The 17970-nt window shown below is 37.7% G+C and overlaps 1 protein-coding gene across 8 annotated transcripts in view; it reads right to left on the minus strand.

Moving 5' to 3' along the window:
• The window catches only part of CDKAL1 (CDK5 regulatory subunit associated protein 1 like 1), a 712098-nt gene that overhangs the window by 401987 nt on the left and 292141 nt on the right, over positions 1-17970 (minus strand). For all 8 annotated transcript variants that reach the window (XM_047858501.1, XM_047858499.1, XM_047858493.1 and 5 more), the window contains one exon: positions 2389-2492. In XM_047858501.1, the coding sequence (XP_047714457.1) occupies positions 2389-2492 (104 nt within the window). The remainder of the gene's footprint in view (positions 1-2388; positions 2493-17970) is intronic.

The following is a 17970-nucleotide window of genomic DNA, read 5'->3' on the forward strand; positions in this document are numbered from 1 at the left end:
GAAAGATAATGAACTAACTCAGTGTGTCTAAAATGTAAGTTAGCAACGGACAGTTCCTGGAGTGGAAAAAGACTGTAAGGCCGTCCTCAGCATGAATCTGCTTTTCTCAAATTAAGAGAACGAGAGGTAACTGTCACACTAAGTAGTTTCTATTTATAGAGACGTTTTTCATAAAACACATTTTAACAGCAAAAGAAAACCTGTCGTTTGACTCTAGCCATTAATGTCTGTTATAGATGTTCCAATATTCTCACTCAAAATTAGACTTCTTGGATTCACTTTAAATTCCTTCAGTTTAAGTAACATGTCTGCTTCATAAAAAGAACACAGGCAATTACTTCGTAGAAGCTATATGGAATTCTAACTACCAGCAGCGCTAAGTGTCACAGTAATGAGAAAACCGTGGCTTGGAGGGGCCGAGTACCTTCCTCAGACCATAGGAGCTGGTAAGCAGCAGAACACTGTTTCCAGTTCCAACTCTCCTATGGCAAAGCACATCAAATAGCTAATGACTCAAAGTTTTCCTAACCACACTGGCTTGCCTAGGAAGTTATGATCTCAATATTCTAGTAAGAGTACCATACGTCAACCAAATGAGTTCACCAGTCCAGAAAGTAGCATTCGTTTCGACTCTACTATACAGGTAGAAGACAATAGAAAAAGGTTACATTGGCAACATTCCACGGTCAGGAACCAAAAGGCACATACGCAGACACACACACACATACTCATGTGGATGAAAGCAATACTAAGTAAATCTCTTCTAATACTTGGTCTATAAATAAACACTAAGTCACTGCTGACCTCTGACATATACTTTGAAACATTCACCATAACTGGCCAACCCACTTGGATGTGACGATGGTCAGTGACGACTAAAGTCTGCAGCAGTCACACAACCGTACTTGTATTGCTCAGGGGGCATTTCTAAAGATGTGTCAGAGAGCTGAGCTGGGTATCTTTAGCAAAATTCTATAGTTTATAAAAACTAGGATTATTCCTTTCTGGTTTTTACCTCAAGTCAAATGTAATACATAAATGTGTCCATGCTGAGTCACGAAGCAATCACGTCAAAATGTCAGTATAGGTTATAGGTGGGGGATAGATACAAGGGAGCCAAGGGAATACATTCACTTTCTAGACGGTGACTGAACAGTTTCACGTTTGTAAAATAAACTGTCAGAGTAAAAACAGAAGATTCTTTCCAGTTATATTTAGTTGCAGTTAGAAATGCATAATGTTGGAAAAGTCCTTTGAAAGAACTAAATCATACTCCTACCAATTTGCAGTGTTTGGTGGACACACCATAGAGTTTTAATATCCCCATTATCTGACAGATGTGGGGAAAAATAAACACCAACTCAGAATACCAGCAAAGGCATCATTTTTCAAGTAGATTAAGTTCCTGTGCAAATTTATGCCCTTTCTGAAAAAGCCTTAACATAGTCGTGTTGTACAGAAGACAATCACTGAGACTCTTCTTCAGATAAGATAATTACCTGGCTCTGAAACAGAATATTGGTAAGAGTCGGTGTGTTGCCTTTTATTTCTTGTTCAATACAAGTGGAATGTGAATGAAGGAAAAAAAAATTGTTAGATGTTAATCAGTCAAGGGTACTTTTCTATTACAAAGAGCATTCCAAATTCACGTTGACAAAAGCTTTACATAGATTAAATAAAAAAACGCTCACTTTATTTAAAGTACTATTTAAATAAAGAACTCATACTATGACTTTGAGGGTGTACTAAAAGCAGCATTTGACTTACGTGTTAAAAGGGAAAGTACATCGCCAATAACTATTAACCCACAAGATTATGAGACAATAGATTCTATCACGCTGGGCGTAAAGAAACACCAATGTTATACACACATACTATAAACAAAGACAAAAGAGGGAGTTTATGGTTTAATAAGCAGTTATGTATCAATGCAGCCGTGACTCATGTTAAAGATAAGTCTTATTATATGCTGAGAGATACCTAAACAATCACATTTTCCAGCAACTGATGATTCAGAAGTAACTGGCCACCCACACAAGGAATTATTCTCATTAGGACTCTCTACCAGCGCCATTCTGCACTGGTCCAACAGTCCTGCAGATAAAGAGGGCTAACTTTATTAGTTGATAGTAGAATCTACCTTTTCCAACACTCCTGGAAACACTTACTCACTCTATTTTCTAAATGGTCCAAAAATTACCAAAGAAAGAGGCAGAAATCTTGAAAAGTATTTCACCTCAGTCCACAAAAGTCTTAACACACTTCAGATGGTCAATCATTTTTTTTTTTTTGTCTTTTCTATTAAGTGAAAATGGGTGATAAAGTTCAAGATACATCATACGGAGACAGAAGAGTGGTCAAAGAGCACATAATTCTAGAAACTCTTACCTTGAAAAGACTGTTTGGCTCTATCGACTAGTTCATCAATTGGATAACTCGCCAAATTCCCTCTGGCATGTTTAGTTTTGCAGTAGGTACAAGCATTGAGACACCTGTTCAAATGATAGCAATAAATGAAGCTCCAATTTTTAAAGTCAGTACATACTTAGCATGGGAAAAAAACACCCAAAACATACACCAAAATGGTAGCTTAGTGACATGTGCCACTTTATATGGCATACTTCATACTTATTTCCACCAGGCAAAGAAATTTCAATTTGCAATTCTTTTAAGTTTCAACTACTCAAAAATGGTTGTACAAATCACATAGTATTATCTTCAAATGAACATATCCATGAGGAACAAAGTTTATAAATACTTACAATGATTAATGAAAAGAAATTCAAGATTTTTTTAAACCACTGACATTGCTTGGCCATCATAAAAATAAAAATGTAGTATTGCTTATGTATACTGTATTATTTATAAATGATAATGCATATTCATGTAACTAATGATATAAGAATAAAGAGGCAACATAGCATTCTCACAAAAAAATACACCATAGCCTTAGAAATTTTAAGACAGTATTTTTCACTCCTGAAGTCAGAAAAAAATGAATATTAAAACAAGTCCAATGAATACTCCCTAAGATTATATTAGAGAAATTAAACAAGGAGAAGAACATATTAGTTTTGAAAAAAAAATCCCAATATTCTGTAGACATGATAGAGAATTATCTTTGAAAAACTAAAATGTTGGCTCTACTCTCATAATTTTTTAATGTAATTTAAATAAATTTTGTTATTATAAAAGAAACAGCGGGACACCTGGGTGGCTCAGTCAGTTAAGCGTCCGACTTCAGCTCGGGTCATGATCTCACAGTCTGTGAGTTCAAGACCCGCATCGATGGAGCCTGGAGGCTGCTTCAGATTCTGTGTCTCCCTCTCTCTCTGCCCCTCCCCTGCTCATGCTCTGTCTCTGTCTCAAAAATAAATAAAAACATTTAAAAAATTAAAAAAAAATAAAAGAAACAGCTACAACATAATAAAACAGTCCTACACCAAAAAGGCTTAACACCACCAAACAAAACCAAACGAAAAAAAAAAACTTCATTGATTCAACTGTTACAATGAGTATCATGGTTTAAAACACCATCATCACACAAATGCTTTAAAATTTCAAAATGAGGAAAACTGAACTTTTAATAATTGAACAGTCCTACACCAAAAAGGCTTAACACGACCAAACAAAACCAAACGAAAAAAAAAAACTTCATTGATTCAACTGTTACAATGAGTATCATGGTTTAAAACACCATCATCACACAAATGCTTTAAAATTTCAAAATGAGGAAAACTGAACTTTTAATAATTGAACCTGACCAATGTGTAATTTTGTTAATATTTGACTATAAATATATATGAATCACTGTACTCAGCGGCCAAATATGTAATGCTTAATTTTTGGTAATTTTTGCATGGCACTTTTTTTTTTTATTGTTTTCTTATTTTTGAGAGAGAGTATGTGGGGAGTGGGGAGGGCAGAGAGAGAGAGAGGGAGACAAGGGATCTGAAGCAGGCTGTGAGCTGACAGCACAGAGCCTAATACGGGGCTCAAACTCAGGAACCATGAGATTATGACCTGAACCAAAGTCAGATGCCCAACCGACTGAGCCACCCACGTGCCCCTGCATGGCACTCTTAAGTAACACATACACTTGAAATGATTTTTACTGTTTATCCAATTATATAATCTTAAAAAACTAACCCTCTTTTCTTAAGCCATTTTTTTGTTTTGTTTTGTTTTTAGATAAAACACAGATCATGGCCTCTTTCTTATTAGCACAAATTCTAGTCTCCCAATTGCTATCGGTCTTCTCTTTTCAATTCCCATCTGTTTCATGAGAAGGGAAAAGAGAAAATTATTGTTGGCCTCTCCCTAGGAAAGTAACTCACTTTTAAAAAAAAAAAAATTTTTTTAATGTTTATTTACTTTTGAGAGAGAGAGACAGGGACAGAGACAGAGTGTGAGCCAGGGAGGGACAGAGAGAGAGGGAGACACAGAATCAGAAGCAGGTTCCCAAGCTCTGAACTGTCAGGACAGAGTCCAATGCCAGGCACGAAATTGTGAACCGCCAGATCATGACTTGGGCTGAAGTCGGACGCTTAACTGACTGAGCCACCCAGGCGCCCCAAGACTAATTCACTTTTGTTTAGCCTTGATTAAGCATCAGATAGTTTTCTAGATGTTTTATACACATTATCTCATTCATCATTCTAGAGTTGAATGTTACTATCTCCATCTTACAGATGAAGAATCTACTTCAAAACTGTCTGACAATACAGTTGATACCACAGAAATACAAGTCTTAAGATACTATGAACAACTACAGGCCAAAAATTGGCCAATCTTAAACACACAAATTCCCAGAAACATACAACCCACAAAAGTTAAATCATGAGGAAACAGAAAATCTGAATAGACCAATAATAAGTAAAGAGATCATATCATATCCTACCATCAAAAGGCACAGGAGCACATGGTTTCACTGTTGCATTTTATCAAATACCTAAAAAAATGAATACCAATTCTTTTCAAACTCTTCTAAAAAGCAGAAGAGGAGCGAACACTCTCAAACTCATTTTACAAAGTTGGTATTATCCTGATATCAAAGCCAGATAAGGACACTTCAAGAAAAGAAAACTATAGGTCAATATCCCTCATGAATACAGGATGCAAAAAATCTCAACAGAATACTAGGAAACTAAATTCAATATACTACAAGGATCATACACCATCATCAAGTAGAATTCATCCCGTGGAAACAATGATGATTCAACAGACACAGATGAATAAATGTGATACAACACATTAATAGAATTAAGGATAAAAATTATATGTTTATCTCAATAGATGCAGAAAAACTATCTGACACAAGTCAACATCCATTCATAATAAGAACTCTCAACAAATTGGGTGTAGAATACTGTACCACAACACAATAAAGACCATATGTGAAAAGTCCACATCATACTCAATGGTGAAAGTTCAAAGTTTTTTCTCTAAGGTCAAAAACAAGACAAAGCTATCCACTCTAAATAGGAATGGTACTCCCATCAACACAGTGATTTAAGTCCTACCAGAGTAATTAGGCAAGAAAAAGAAATAAAAGGCATCTTAATTGGAGAGGAAGAGTACAATTACATTTGTAGATGACATGATCTTATACACATTAAAAAAATCCCAAAAACTTCACCAAGAAAAGTGTTAGATCTATTCAATGAATTCAGTAAAGTTAGAGAATACCAAATCAACATACAAAAAAGGCTAGCATTGGGGCGCCTGGGTGGCGCAGTCGGTTAAGCGTCCGACTTCAGCCAGGTCACGATCTTGTGGTCCGTGAGTTCGAGCCCCGTGTCAGGCTCTGGGCTGATGGCTCAGAGCCTGGAGCCTGCTTCCGATTCTGTGTCTCCCTCTCTCTCTGCCCCTCCCCCGTTCATGCTCTGTCTCTCTCTGTCCCAAAAATAAATAAACGTTGAAAAAAAAAATTAAAAAAAAAAAGGCTAGCATTTCTATACACTAGCAAAAATTTATCTGAAAAAGAAATAAAGAAAATATCATTTATGACAACACCAAAAACAATAAAATATTTAGAAATAAATTTAACCAAAGAGGTAAAAAAAAACCTATACGCTGAAAACAATAAGATACTGATGGAAAAAACTGAAGAAGATACAAATAATTGGAAACATGTCCTATGCCGATGGATGGGAAGATTTAATATTGTTAAAATGTCCATACTACGCAAAAGCATCTATAGACGTCACATAATCCCTATCAAGATCCAATGGCATTTTTTAAGGAAAAAGAAAACAATCCTACAATTGGTGTGGAACTACAAAAGACTCTTAATAGCCAACACAATCCCAAGAAAGAAGAACATTGTTGGAAGCATCACATTTACTGATTTCACACAAGATTACAATGGCATAGTGATCAAAAGAGCCTGGTATTGGCATAAAAACAGGCAAACAGACTAATGGAAATGAATGAAGAGCCCAGAAGTAAGCCTATGTGTATACACTCAACTAGTACTTGATTCACTGAATACTCAATGGAGAAAAGGTTAGTCTATTCAATAAATGTTGCCAGGAAAACTGGATGCTCCCACGCAGAAGAATGAAACAAGACCACGGTCTTATACCACTCACAAGGATTAATTTGAAATGGACTGAAACCTTAAGTGTAAGACTGTAGAAAACCATAAAAGTTCTAGAAGAAAACACAGGAAGAAACTTCCTTGACATGGGTCTTGGCAATTACTTTTCAGATGTGATACTTACGCACAGCAACAAAATCAAAAACAAACAAGTGGGACTACATCAAACTAAAAAGCTTCTGCACAGCAAAAGAAATAATCAACAAAATGAAAAGGCAACCTACAAGATGGGAGAAAATATTTTCAAACCACATATCTAATTCCTAATAAGTTCATTTAAATATTTGATTATCATTCCATAATAAGAGATCCATAATATCTGATGGGGGCTTTATACCCAAAATATATAAGGAACTCAACAATGAAAACAAATAATCCAATTCAAAATGGCCAAAGAAGATATTCAAATGGCCAATAGGTACCTCAAAAGGTGCTCAACAGCACTGATCGTTAAGAAAACATAAATCAAAGCCACAATGAGATATCACCTCACACCTTTTGGAAAGGCTATTATCAAAAAGACAAGAAATAACAAGTGTTGGCAAGGATGTAGACAAAAGAAAGGAAATATTTGGCCACTGTGGGTGGCCAGTGCTGGTCCAGCCACTATAAAAAAATAGTACGGAGGTTCCTCAAAAAGTTAAAAATACAACAACTACATGATCCAACAATTGCACTTCTGAGTATATGTCCAAAAGAAAGGGAGTCACTATCTCAAAGAGGTATCTGCATGCTCATTTTCACTGCATTATTTACTAGAGCCAAGACATGGAAACAACTTAAGTTTCTCCGACAGATAACCCAATGAATAAAAAATATGGTGTGTGTGTGTGTGTGTGTGTGTATACACACACATGCACAATGGAACATTATTCGGCCATAAAAAAGAAGGAAATCTTGCCATTTGCAACAACATGGATGAACACTGACAGCATTATGCTACGTGAAGTAAGTCAGACAGAAACACAAATAGTGTATGACCTCACTTATAGGTGGAACCCAAAAACAAACTCCTAGCAACACAGAAGAGACTGGTGGTTCCCAGAAATGGGGAGTGTGGGTGGGAAACGGGTGAAGGTAATGTGAAGGTATAAGCCTCTAGTTCTAAGATACTTAAGTTCCACAGGTGTAATGGTGATTATAATTGCCACTATTGTATCATATATTTGAAAATTTCTGAGAGCTAGATCTTTAAAGCTCTTATCACAAGAAAAAAGAATTATGTGAAGTGAAATAGGTTAACTAAAGGGACTGTAGTAAGCATTTCATATATATACATATATCAAATCATTACATTGCATAATTTGAGCTTAAATGTTATATGTCAACTATGTCTCAGTAAAACTGAGTGCAGGTAGGGGGGAAGTCTGGTTAAGTAGCTTGCTCAAGACATGTCATAGCTGAGATTCAAATCTAGGGCTGCCGAATGGCCTTTTTCTTTCTTTTTAAATTTTGTTAATGTTCGTTTACTTTTGAGAGACAGAGACAGAGCATGAGCGGGGGAGGGGCTAAGAGAGAGGGAGACCCAGAATCCAAAGCAGGCTCCAGGCTCTGAGCTTTCAGCAGAGAACCTGATGTGGGGCTTGAACCCGTGAACCTGGAGATCATGACCCAAGCCAAAGTCGGACGCTTAACTGACCGAGCCACCCAGGCGCCTCAAGGCCTGCTGAATTTCGAACTTCATGCTGTTTCCATACCAATCTGACTCCCCAGAATAAATGTGTGTCAAACATCCTAGCTATGTATGGATGCAAGCAATAAAACCATCAACCAGCTGACGTGGCGTACAAGTAATGTGGCCAGTCCTTATGGTCCTGTACACGAAGTTATTTCTCTAAAACATGTGTGTCTCTCTTTTATCCTTTGGAAACCTAAGGCTAAGCTGCTTTTTCATCCACGAGCCCACACCAGTTATCTCCTCTCTGTTTACAAATTTTGTTTTTCATCCTCCTACTGGCTCAGGGGCAAAATGTGTCAACTCGTGTGATTTGCCACATCTTTTTATGTCAACTCGTGTGATTTGCCACATCTTTTTATATTCTACTGCTCGGGTCCTCTCTGCCTTTCTCTTCAAGTGGCACCAAGACATGCTCAGGCCCTACCGTTCCATCCCCGGTTACACCCCCGACGACGCGCGTTCGTCTGGGTCAGTCAGCGCTCTTGCCGGGGGTCTGCTCTCTGGACCTCCTGATACTACTTCGAGTCTCCTGACCTGACCCCTTTCCCTTATTTCTATCACCAATGGAGAGCTCCATAAATGAAACTGAGAAACTTTTTTTTTTTAATGTTTGTTTTTGAGAGAGAGAGAGAGAGAGAGAGAGAGAGAGAGCGAGCGGGGGAAGGGCAGAGAGAGAGGGAGACGCAGAATCCGAAGCAGGCTCCAGGCTCCAAGCTGTCAGCACAGAGCCTGACTCGGGGCTCAAACCCATGCACCACGAGATCACGACCTGAGCTGAAGTCAGAGGCGTAACCAACTGAGCCGCCTAGGCGCCCCTGAAGTGGCAAATCTTAATAAAAGCTACTACTATTTCTGACTTGGGCTGTATCTTAAAAGTAACTCTCTCGAGGGACACCCGCCTGAAGGAGAAGGAAGACAGAAAAGAAGGAAAGGGAAACGCGCATTTGAAACATTTATAACATAAACGAATTAACACATGTAAAGGACTCAGTGTCTGTACCTAGTAAGTGAACACTAAGTGCCGGCCACTGGTTGTCTAATGTGACTGCTCTAAACAATTCTGTGAGGAAATAATTATGCATTATCCATGTTCCAGGTGTACCTAACTTTATGGACCAGATGTGCTGCTGAGAGGTTGGCTTAAATCAACTGCGGAAACCAAGTCATATTTTCCTACTGGCTCACTTCAGAAAGGTGGAAATGTAACCCCCATGGAAAACTCACTCATGAAAATTCACTAAAACATTTTAATAAAACCAGGTGATATTCAGAAACATTTATAATAATCAAAATAAGCCAGTAAGTATAAATGTCACATTAAGAATTCAAAATATTCTTCACTAAACTGCTCCCCCGGGGTTAATTAGGATTGTTGATGTGATATGTGTTTGAAGTTCTAAACTCAATATTGTATAAGATAGGTTCATCTTTATCTGCAGTTATCAAAACAATGCTCTGTATTATTTTGATAAAGTGAAAATTTCAATAAAGCATATTTCTCCAAGAACGTTATAATAGCACGATCTCAAGCATTAAATCTACTATGCCTTACAGTTAAAAAGGGAGATTTGTCATAACACACAGGAAAAATACGCACAACAAAAAAATCCAAAAAGAAAGAATGAGCTTTTGACGCTCTTTGGGTTAAAAACAATTCTATCACCAGGAATTATAATGACCAGTCATTTCGATATGACAAAGCTCCAACAAAATAAAAGGAATCATCATTAGAAACCTTTGGTAGATACTTTCAGTTATCTGTAAACAATTAAATAATTGTCTAAAGGTAAGAACGCCAACCAATTTCTTCAACTGTCAGAAAACAAAAGATCTTTGAAGGCCGACTGGTGCAAGCCAAAACCAGAAAGAAATGGCCGTGGCCATCCAAGGAAGATGGAAAATCTTGGAGAGACCACAACTGGCATGACAGAATAACACAGCTGGGTCACCACACCTACTGATCTGTACACAGGTGGTCATCTGGCCACAGGCCAGGAAGGAACGAAAACACCTCAAAAGCACAGACAGATTGGGCATTCAATTTAGCAGAACTCTTAACTCCTCAAAAGCATCTGTGGCAGAAAATTTTTAAAGTATGGAAACCGAAGAGATGAAATAACAATTTTCACAAATTAAAATATTTCAAAGGGCTCAAATGCATAACAAAATGTCAAATTTGATACCTAAACCACACAAAGCAAGTGAAAACTAAAAATTTTACTGTATTCACTTTTTTCTTTTAAAGAGCATCTTTAAATATCACAAGTTCTGAAATAATTTAAAAATCAGAGTTACACTTTTAAAAACCCGTACTGATATCTGTTTTTGTGGGGGAAGAATAAAAGCCCATGTGACTCAGAATTCTGTTTCTCTCTGCTCTTTTGGGTCAAAAATAAGTATGCTAAAATTATTGTAGACTCAGACATTACACTTCAAACCAGCATATTCTGTTTCACTCAAGAACCTTATTACTTTTAATCAGGTGACAAAGTACAATATTCTTCAAAGCTTCAATTGTACAAAATAATAAGCCCTTTACAGAGCTACACCTTACAAAAATCATACTGGGGGCCAGCCACATCCTTCCATATTCAAGTACCATGAAGCAAAGAAAAAAACCAAAAACTCAGGAAATGTTAAATATTGGGAGCCTTCATCTTGGTTTTAAAAATATTTCCAGAAGTATGACAAACTTTTTGATCCTTTAAAACAAATGTAAGAGATACTCCTCTATCAGCAGGATCTGATTAGATCTTCAAATGATAATATGATCCCTGTTTGCCAAGATCAAAATCCCGAACAAAGGAAAAATAACGTACTTAGAAACTAACAAAATATAGTCACAAAATCTTAAATTCTTTAAGCTTCCTATGGCCAGGAACTCTCCAACCTAAAATGAATCTCTCCACCAGGGTTACCGATTCTACCTTCTCCCCCCAGATCCAAAAGCTTACTCTAATAATTATGGTCTCTTTCAACTGTTCCCTTTCTGAAGCTGCTTTTAGTTCTGAAAAAGCGGGGGGGCAGGTGGCAGCAGTCCAACTTTCTCCTACTGATACCGAATTCAAAAACACTTTTGGCTACGTTTTCTCTTACTCCACCTCCATCAACCACTATGCCACATCCTTTGCTTCAAAAAGTTGTTCCAACATATTTAAACGATACTCTTATTTCTCCATCACTTTACCTGAAAGAATTACCCTTATCACCATCAGCCATTGACCTGTGTAAAAATCATCACAGCCTTTAAAATCACTTGGGGGAGGTTGGTGCTAATAACAGTAAAAGATGGTTTCTGAATGCTGGACACTCAAGCATGCATTTTACACTGTTTCGCTTATCCTCCCAGAAGTCTTGCTATTAGTATTACTATCCCTAACTTTCAGAGAGGAAACTGAGGCTGAAAAAGATCAAGAACCTTACGGGAGGTTACCCAGATTTGATGAAAGATGAACCTATCTCACCTGAAACTCCTTTGTCACCGATGGTACCTTACTTCTCTTAAGATGCAACTTACTCTGCGTAAGAAAACATGATGATGGATGGAGAGGATTCTAGGAAGATGCTGGATTGGGAAGCTCCAGGAACCCGGCTCCTCACCTTGATAAGAACCTGCACTAGCACAATCTGCGTCATGTAACAATTTCAGGACTCTGGTATCTGAGAAAGGCCCACAACTTTGGACGGCAACTTGCGGATAAGGTCAGCCGGTAGCACAGTAGCAGCTCCCACCCTACCCATGCCTCACCCAGAGACAGGTCGCACACAGCATGTGGGTGCGGGGGAGGACCCTGCCCTCAAGCTATCAGGATTCTTGCTCCCATCGCTGCTTCCTATCAGGGAGGCAAAAGACACTGCTGCACCTCCCCACACCTTTCAAAGTCCCCGCCTCTCCAGCTGAACTGCAGTGACTGCTGGAAGATGTAAAGACTCCTCGTCCCTACTTCTCCCTTCATTTTTCACTTTTTCCCCTATGGGGAAGCAGATATTAAAGATTAGGACACTCAGAAACAACTCCGCGTATGTGCAAATTAGAAAGTGACCACATACGACCAGAAGAAGGATCAGAAAAGAACGGAGAAGATCTTAGGTTCCCACCTCAGGCTGATTCTCAGCACAAACAGAACCTACAACAATTAAAAAATAAATAATAACAAATGAACAACAAACCTGTGAAGGGGGAGAATCTGATTTCCATTTGAATTATTAGATTCAAACGTTAGGTGCTGAAAAAAATTCACAAGGCATACGAAGAAACAGGAAAAATATATATAAATCAACAGAAACTGTCCCTAAAAGAGATCTATGGTGGATATACTACACAAAGACTTTAAAACAACTGTCTCGGGGCGCCTGGGTGGCTCAGTCGGTTAAGTGTCCGACTTTGGCTCAAGTCATGGTCTTGCAGTTCATGAGCTCGAGCCCTGCATCAGGCTCTCTACTGACAGCTGGAGACTGAGTTCGGATTCTGTGTCTCTCTCTCTCTCTGTCCCTCCCCTGCTTACACTCTGTCTCTCTCTCTCAAGAATAAACAAATATTGAAGGGAAAAAAAAAGGAAAAAAATTTTTAAAAATAATAAACAAAGTAACTGTCTTAAAGGTGCCTGGGCAGCTCAGTTGGGTAAGCATCTGACTCTAGATTTTGGCTCAGGTCATCTCACCGTTGTGAGATAGAGCCCCGCATCGGGCTCCATGCTGAGCATGGAGATTGCTTGGGATTCTCTCCTTCTCCCTGCCCTTTCCCGCTCACACATGTGCACTTTCTCTCAAAATAAATAAATGAACATTTTTTTAAAAAGTTGTTTTAAAGATGTTACAAAAAATAATTAAAATATGTAAAAATCAAGAAAACAATGGATGGGGGACACCTGGGTGGCTCAGTCAGTTGGGCGTCCAACATCAGCTCAGGTCATGATCTCATGGTCCATGGGTTCAAGCCCCACATCTGGCTCAGTGTTGACAGTTCAGAGCCTGGAGACTGTTTCGGATTCTGTGTCTCCATCTCTCTGTCCCTCCCCCATGCGCACTCTCTCTGTCTCTCTCAAAAATAAACATTAAAAAAAACTTTTTTTAATTAAAAAAAAAAGAAAACAATGGATAAAAAATAGTAATGTCAATAAAAGAACACAAAGTAAAAAAAAAAATTCTGGAGCTGAAAAGTACAGTTAAGAAAAATGAGAAATTCACTAGAGGGATTCAGCATCAACAACCAAATGACGTGGGGCTGGAGTTGTGAAGGAGAACAGTTTTTGTATGTTACTGATGTTAAGCTGGTATCTATTCAAATTAGTGTTATAATCTTAGGATGTTGAATGCAATCTCCATGGTAACCATAATGAAAACAGATATAAAATATAAATATAAGGAAATGAGGAAGTTACTTAAAATTTTCACTATAAAAAATCAACTAAAGACAAAGGAAAACAGTAATGCAAGAAATTAGGGGCAAAAGCTGTATAAGGCATGTAGAAAACAGCACAAAGACAGAAGTCAGTCCCTCCTTATCAGTAATTAACTTAAATGCAAATGGATTAAATTCTCCAATCAAAAGATGGAGGTTGGCCGAATTAATAAAAACACATGAACCAACTATATGCTGGCTACAAGAGACTTACTTTAGATCCAAAGAAACAAATAGTTTGAAAGTAAAAGGATGGAACAAAATATTCCAGGCAATTACAAAGAGCAGGGGTTGCTATACTAATATCAGATACAAGGGGCATTAAATAAAAAAAGTTATAAAAGACAAAGAAGCACATGATAAGCTGATAAAAGATTCAATACATCAAGAAGATAAAACAAGTATAAACATTTATACCCCAGTGACACACCATCAAAATATGAAGCAAAAATAGACAGAATTGAAACAAGACACAGTTGTACAAAAGTAGTTGGAGACTTTAATACTGCACTCTCCATAAAAGCCATCAAACAGCACACTCTATCAGCAGCCACAGAACACACATGGTACATGCTCCAGGACAGACCATATGTGAGGCCACAAATTAAGTCTCCATAGATTTTAAAGTATTTTCTTTGAACACAAAGAATGAAATCAGAAATCAACAACAAAACTGGAAAATTCACAGAACTGTGGAAGTTAAACGATACACTTTTAAACAACCAATGGAAAAGGAGAACACAGTGATGAAGGAAAACAAAATACCAAAACTTACAGGAGGCACAGAAAGCAATGCTAAGGAGAAAATTTAGAGCTATAAACACGTACCAAAAAAATAAAGATCTCATATCAACACCCAAATTTAGAACTTAGGAAAAGGAAAAAAGAAGAAGAAACTAAAACCAAGGCTAGCAGAAGGAAATCATAAAGATGAGTGATGACATAAACGAAATAGAGAATGGAAAAACACCAGAGAAAATCAACAAAAAACCTGGTTCTATGAAAAGATCCACAAAACTGACAAACCTTTAGCTAGATGGACTAAGGAAAAAGACTTCAATTACTAAAATCAGAAATGAAAGTGGGACATTACTACTAATTCTAGTTTTTTTTTTAGCTTTTTTTTAATTATTATCATTTTAAGAGTTTATTTACCTTTGAGAGAGATAAAGAGTGAGCAGTGGAAGGGCAGAGAGAGGGAGGCACAGAATCCGAAGCAGGCTCCAGGCTCTGACCTGTCAGCAGAGCGCCTGACGCAGGGCTCGAACCCGCAGACTGTGAGATCATGACCTGAGCCGAAGTTGGACACTTAATGGACTGAGCCATCCAGGAACCCCAATTACTACCAATTCAAAAGAAATATATAGGATTATAAGAGAATATTATGAACAAGTGTGTATCAACCAACTGGATAGCCGGTTGAAATGGACAAATTCCTGAAAACACAAAACCTACCAAGAACAAGTCATGAAGCGATAGGGAGTCTAAATAGGTATGTGAGTACCAAAAACGTGAATCAGTAATCAAAAATCTCCTAACAAAAAAAGCCTGAAACCTGATGGCTTCACTGATGAATTCTACCGAACATTTAAAGAATACTAATCCTTGTGATGCCTGGGTGGCTCAGTCAGTTAGGCACAGGACTCTTGATATGGGCTCAGGTCACGATCTCGTGATCGTGAGATAGAGCTTCAAGTTGGGCTCTGTACTGACAGCACAGAGCCTTCTTGGGATATTCTCTCCCTCTGTCTCCCTCTCTCCCATTCTCCCTCTCTCCCTCTCTCTCTCTGCCCCTCCCTTCTCACACGTGCATGCATGTGTTCACTCTCTCTCTCTGTCTCTCTCTCAAAATAAATGAATCATTAAATAAACTTAAAAAAAGAGAAAGAAAGAATACCAAATCCTTCTCAAGCTTTTCCAAAAAACTGAAGAGAAGGGAATGCACCCTAACTTATTCTATAATGGCAGCATTATGATTTAGACAATGACACCACAAGAAAAGAAAATTACAGACCAGTATCTCTTATAAACATTGATGCAAAAAGTCCTCAACAAAATACTAGCTACAGAATTCATTAGCACATTAAGAGAATTATACATTAAAACTAAGTGGGATTTATTACTGGAATGTAATAAGGATAGTTCAATATACAAAAATCAACCCATATAATATGCCACATCAACAGAATTAAGGAGAAAAAACAACACATGATTGTCTCAAATGATGCAGAAAAAGCACTTGACAAAATTTAACACTGTTTTGTGCTAAAAACAATCAACAAACTAGGAATAGAAGAAAACTTCCTTGCATGATAAAAGCCGTAAGTGGAAAAACTCACAGTGAGCATCACACTCCAGGTAAACTGAAATCTTGTCCTTTACAGTTAGGAACAAGCCAAGGATATCCACTTTTACCACTTCTATTCTACATTGTTCTGGAAGTTGTAGCCTGAGCAAGCGAAAGAAACAAAAGGCACCCAAATTGGAAAGGAAGAAGTAAAATTATCTGTTTACAGATGATATGATTTTCTAAGTAGAAAATCCTGAAAATCCCCCCCCCCACACACACACACAAAACTTAGAACAAATTAATTCAGCAAAGTGTCAGGATACAGAATCAATATACAAAAAAGTTATATTTCACGAACAATGAAAAATCTGAAAAGCAAATTACAAAAATAATTCCATTTACAACCATATCAGAAAAAGTAAAATATTGGGGCACCTGGGTGGCTCAGTCGGTTGAGCGTCCAACTTCAGCTCAGGTCATGATCTCACTGTCCATGAGTTCAAGCCCCACGTCAGGCTCTGTGCTGACAGCTCAGAGCCTGGAGCCTCTTTCAGATTCTGTGTCTCCCTCTCTCTCTGCCCCTCCCGACTCATGCTCTCTCTCTCTCAAAAATAAACAAACCTTAAAAAAATTTTTAGGGGCGCCTGGGTGGCGCAGTCGGTTAAGCGTCCGGCTTCAGCCAGGTCACGATCTTGCGGTCCGTGAGTTCGAGCCCCGCGTCAGGCTCTGGGCTGATGGCTCAGAGCCTGGAGGCTGTTTCCAATTCTGTGTCTCCCTCTCTCTCTGCCCCTCCCCCATTCATGCTCTGTCTCTCTCTGTCCCAAAAATAAATAAACGTTAAAAAAAAAAAAAAATTTTTAAAAAAAAAATTTTTTTAAAAAAGAAAAAGTAAAATATTTAGCAATTAACCAAGGTGAAAGACTTAAAAAAGATACAAAACACTGCTGAAAGAAATTGAAAAAGACATAATAGAAATACACTACATGGTCACAGATTGGATGATTGTTGTTAAAACGTCAATACTACCCAAAGTGATATATAGACTCAATGCAATCCTTATCAAAATCCCAATGAGGTTTTTTGCACAAATAAAAAAAAATCCTAAATTTCAAACGGAATCTCAAGGGACCCCAAACAGCCAAAACAAACTTGAAAAAGAATAAAACTAAAGAGTTCACACTACTGATTTCACAACTGAGTTCAGAGCTATAGTTATCAAAACAGTATGGTGTTGGTGTAACACAGACATACAGACCAATGGAATAGAATAGAGAACCCAGAAATAAACCCACACATAAATAGTCAAATGATTTTTCTCAAGGGTGCCTAGGCCATTCAATGAGATACAGACTATTGTTTCAACAAATCATGCTAAGAAAACTGTATATACACATGCGAAATAATGAACTTGGGCCCTTTCCTAACACCATATGAAAAATTTAACTCAATATTGGATCGAAAGGTAAATGTGAGACAAAAAACAATAAAACTTTTAGAAGAAAACGTACAACAAAAGCTTCATGACCTTGGATTTGGCAATGATTTCCTGGATATGACACCAAAGGCACAGGCAACAAAAGAAAACACAGATAAATTGGGACTTTAAGAAAAGTTAAAAAATTATTTTTTTCTCCAAAAGACACTTACTATCAACAGAGTAAAAACACAACCCACAGAATCAGAAAAAAGTAACTGCGAATCATATATTTGATAAGAGATGGGTAGAATATACAGAGAAATTCTAAAACTCAACAAAACCAACAACAAATTCAAAAATGGGCAGAGAACTGCAACACTTCTCCAAAGATAGACAAATGTCCAATAAGCACATGAAAAGATACCCAACATGACTAATCATGAGAGAAATGAAAATCAAAACTACAATAAAATAGCATGTCACACCCATTACAACGGCGACAATCCATTAGGACAGCCACTACTAATAGTAAATGTTGGCAAATATACAGAGAAACTGGGGCCCTGTGTACAGTTGCTGGGAA

This window comes from Prionailurus viverrinus, chromosome B2 (assembly GCF_022837055.1).
Source record: "Prionailurus viverrinus isolate Anna chromosome B2, UM_Priviv_1.0, whole genome shotgun sequence".
Classification (NCBI taxonomy): Eukaryota; Metazoa; Chordata; class Mammalia; order Carnivora; family Felidae; genus Prionailurus; species Prionailurus viverrinus.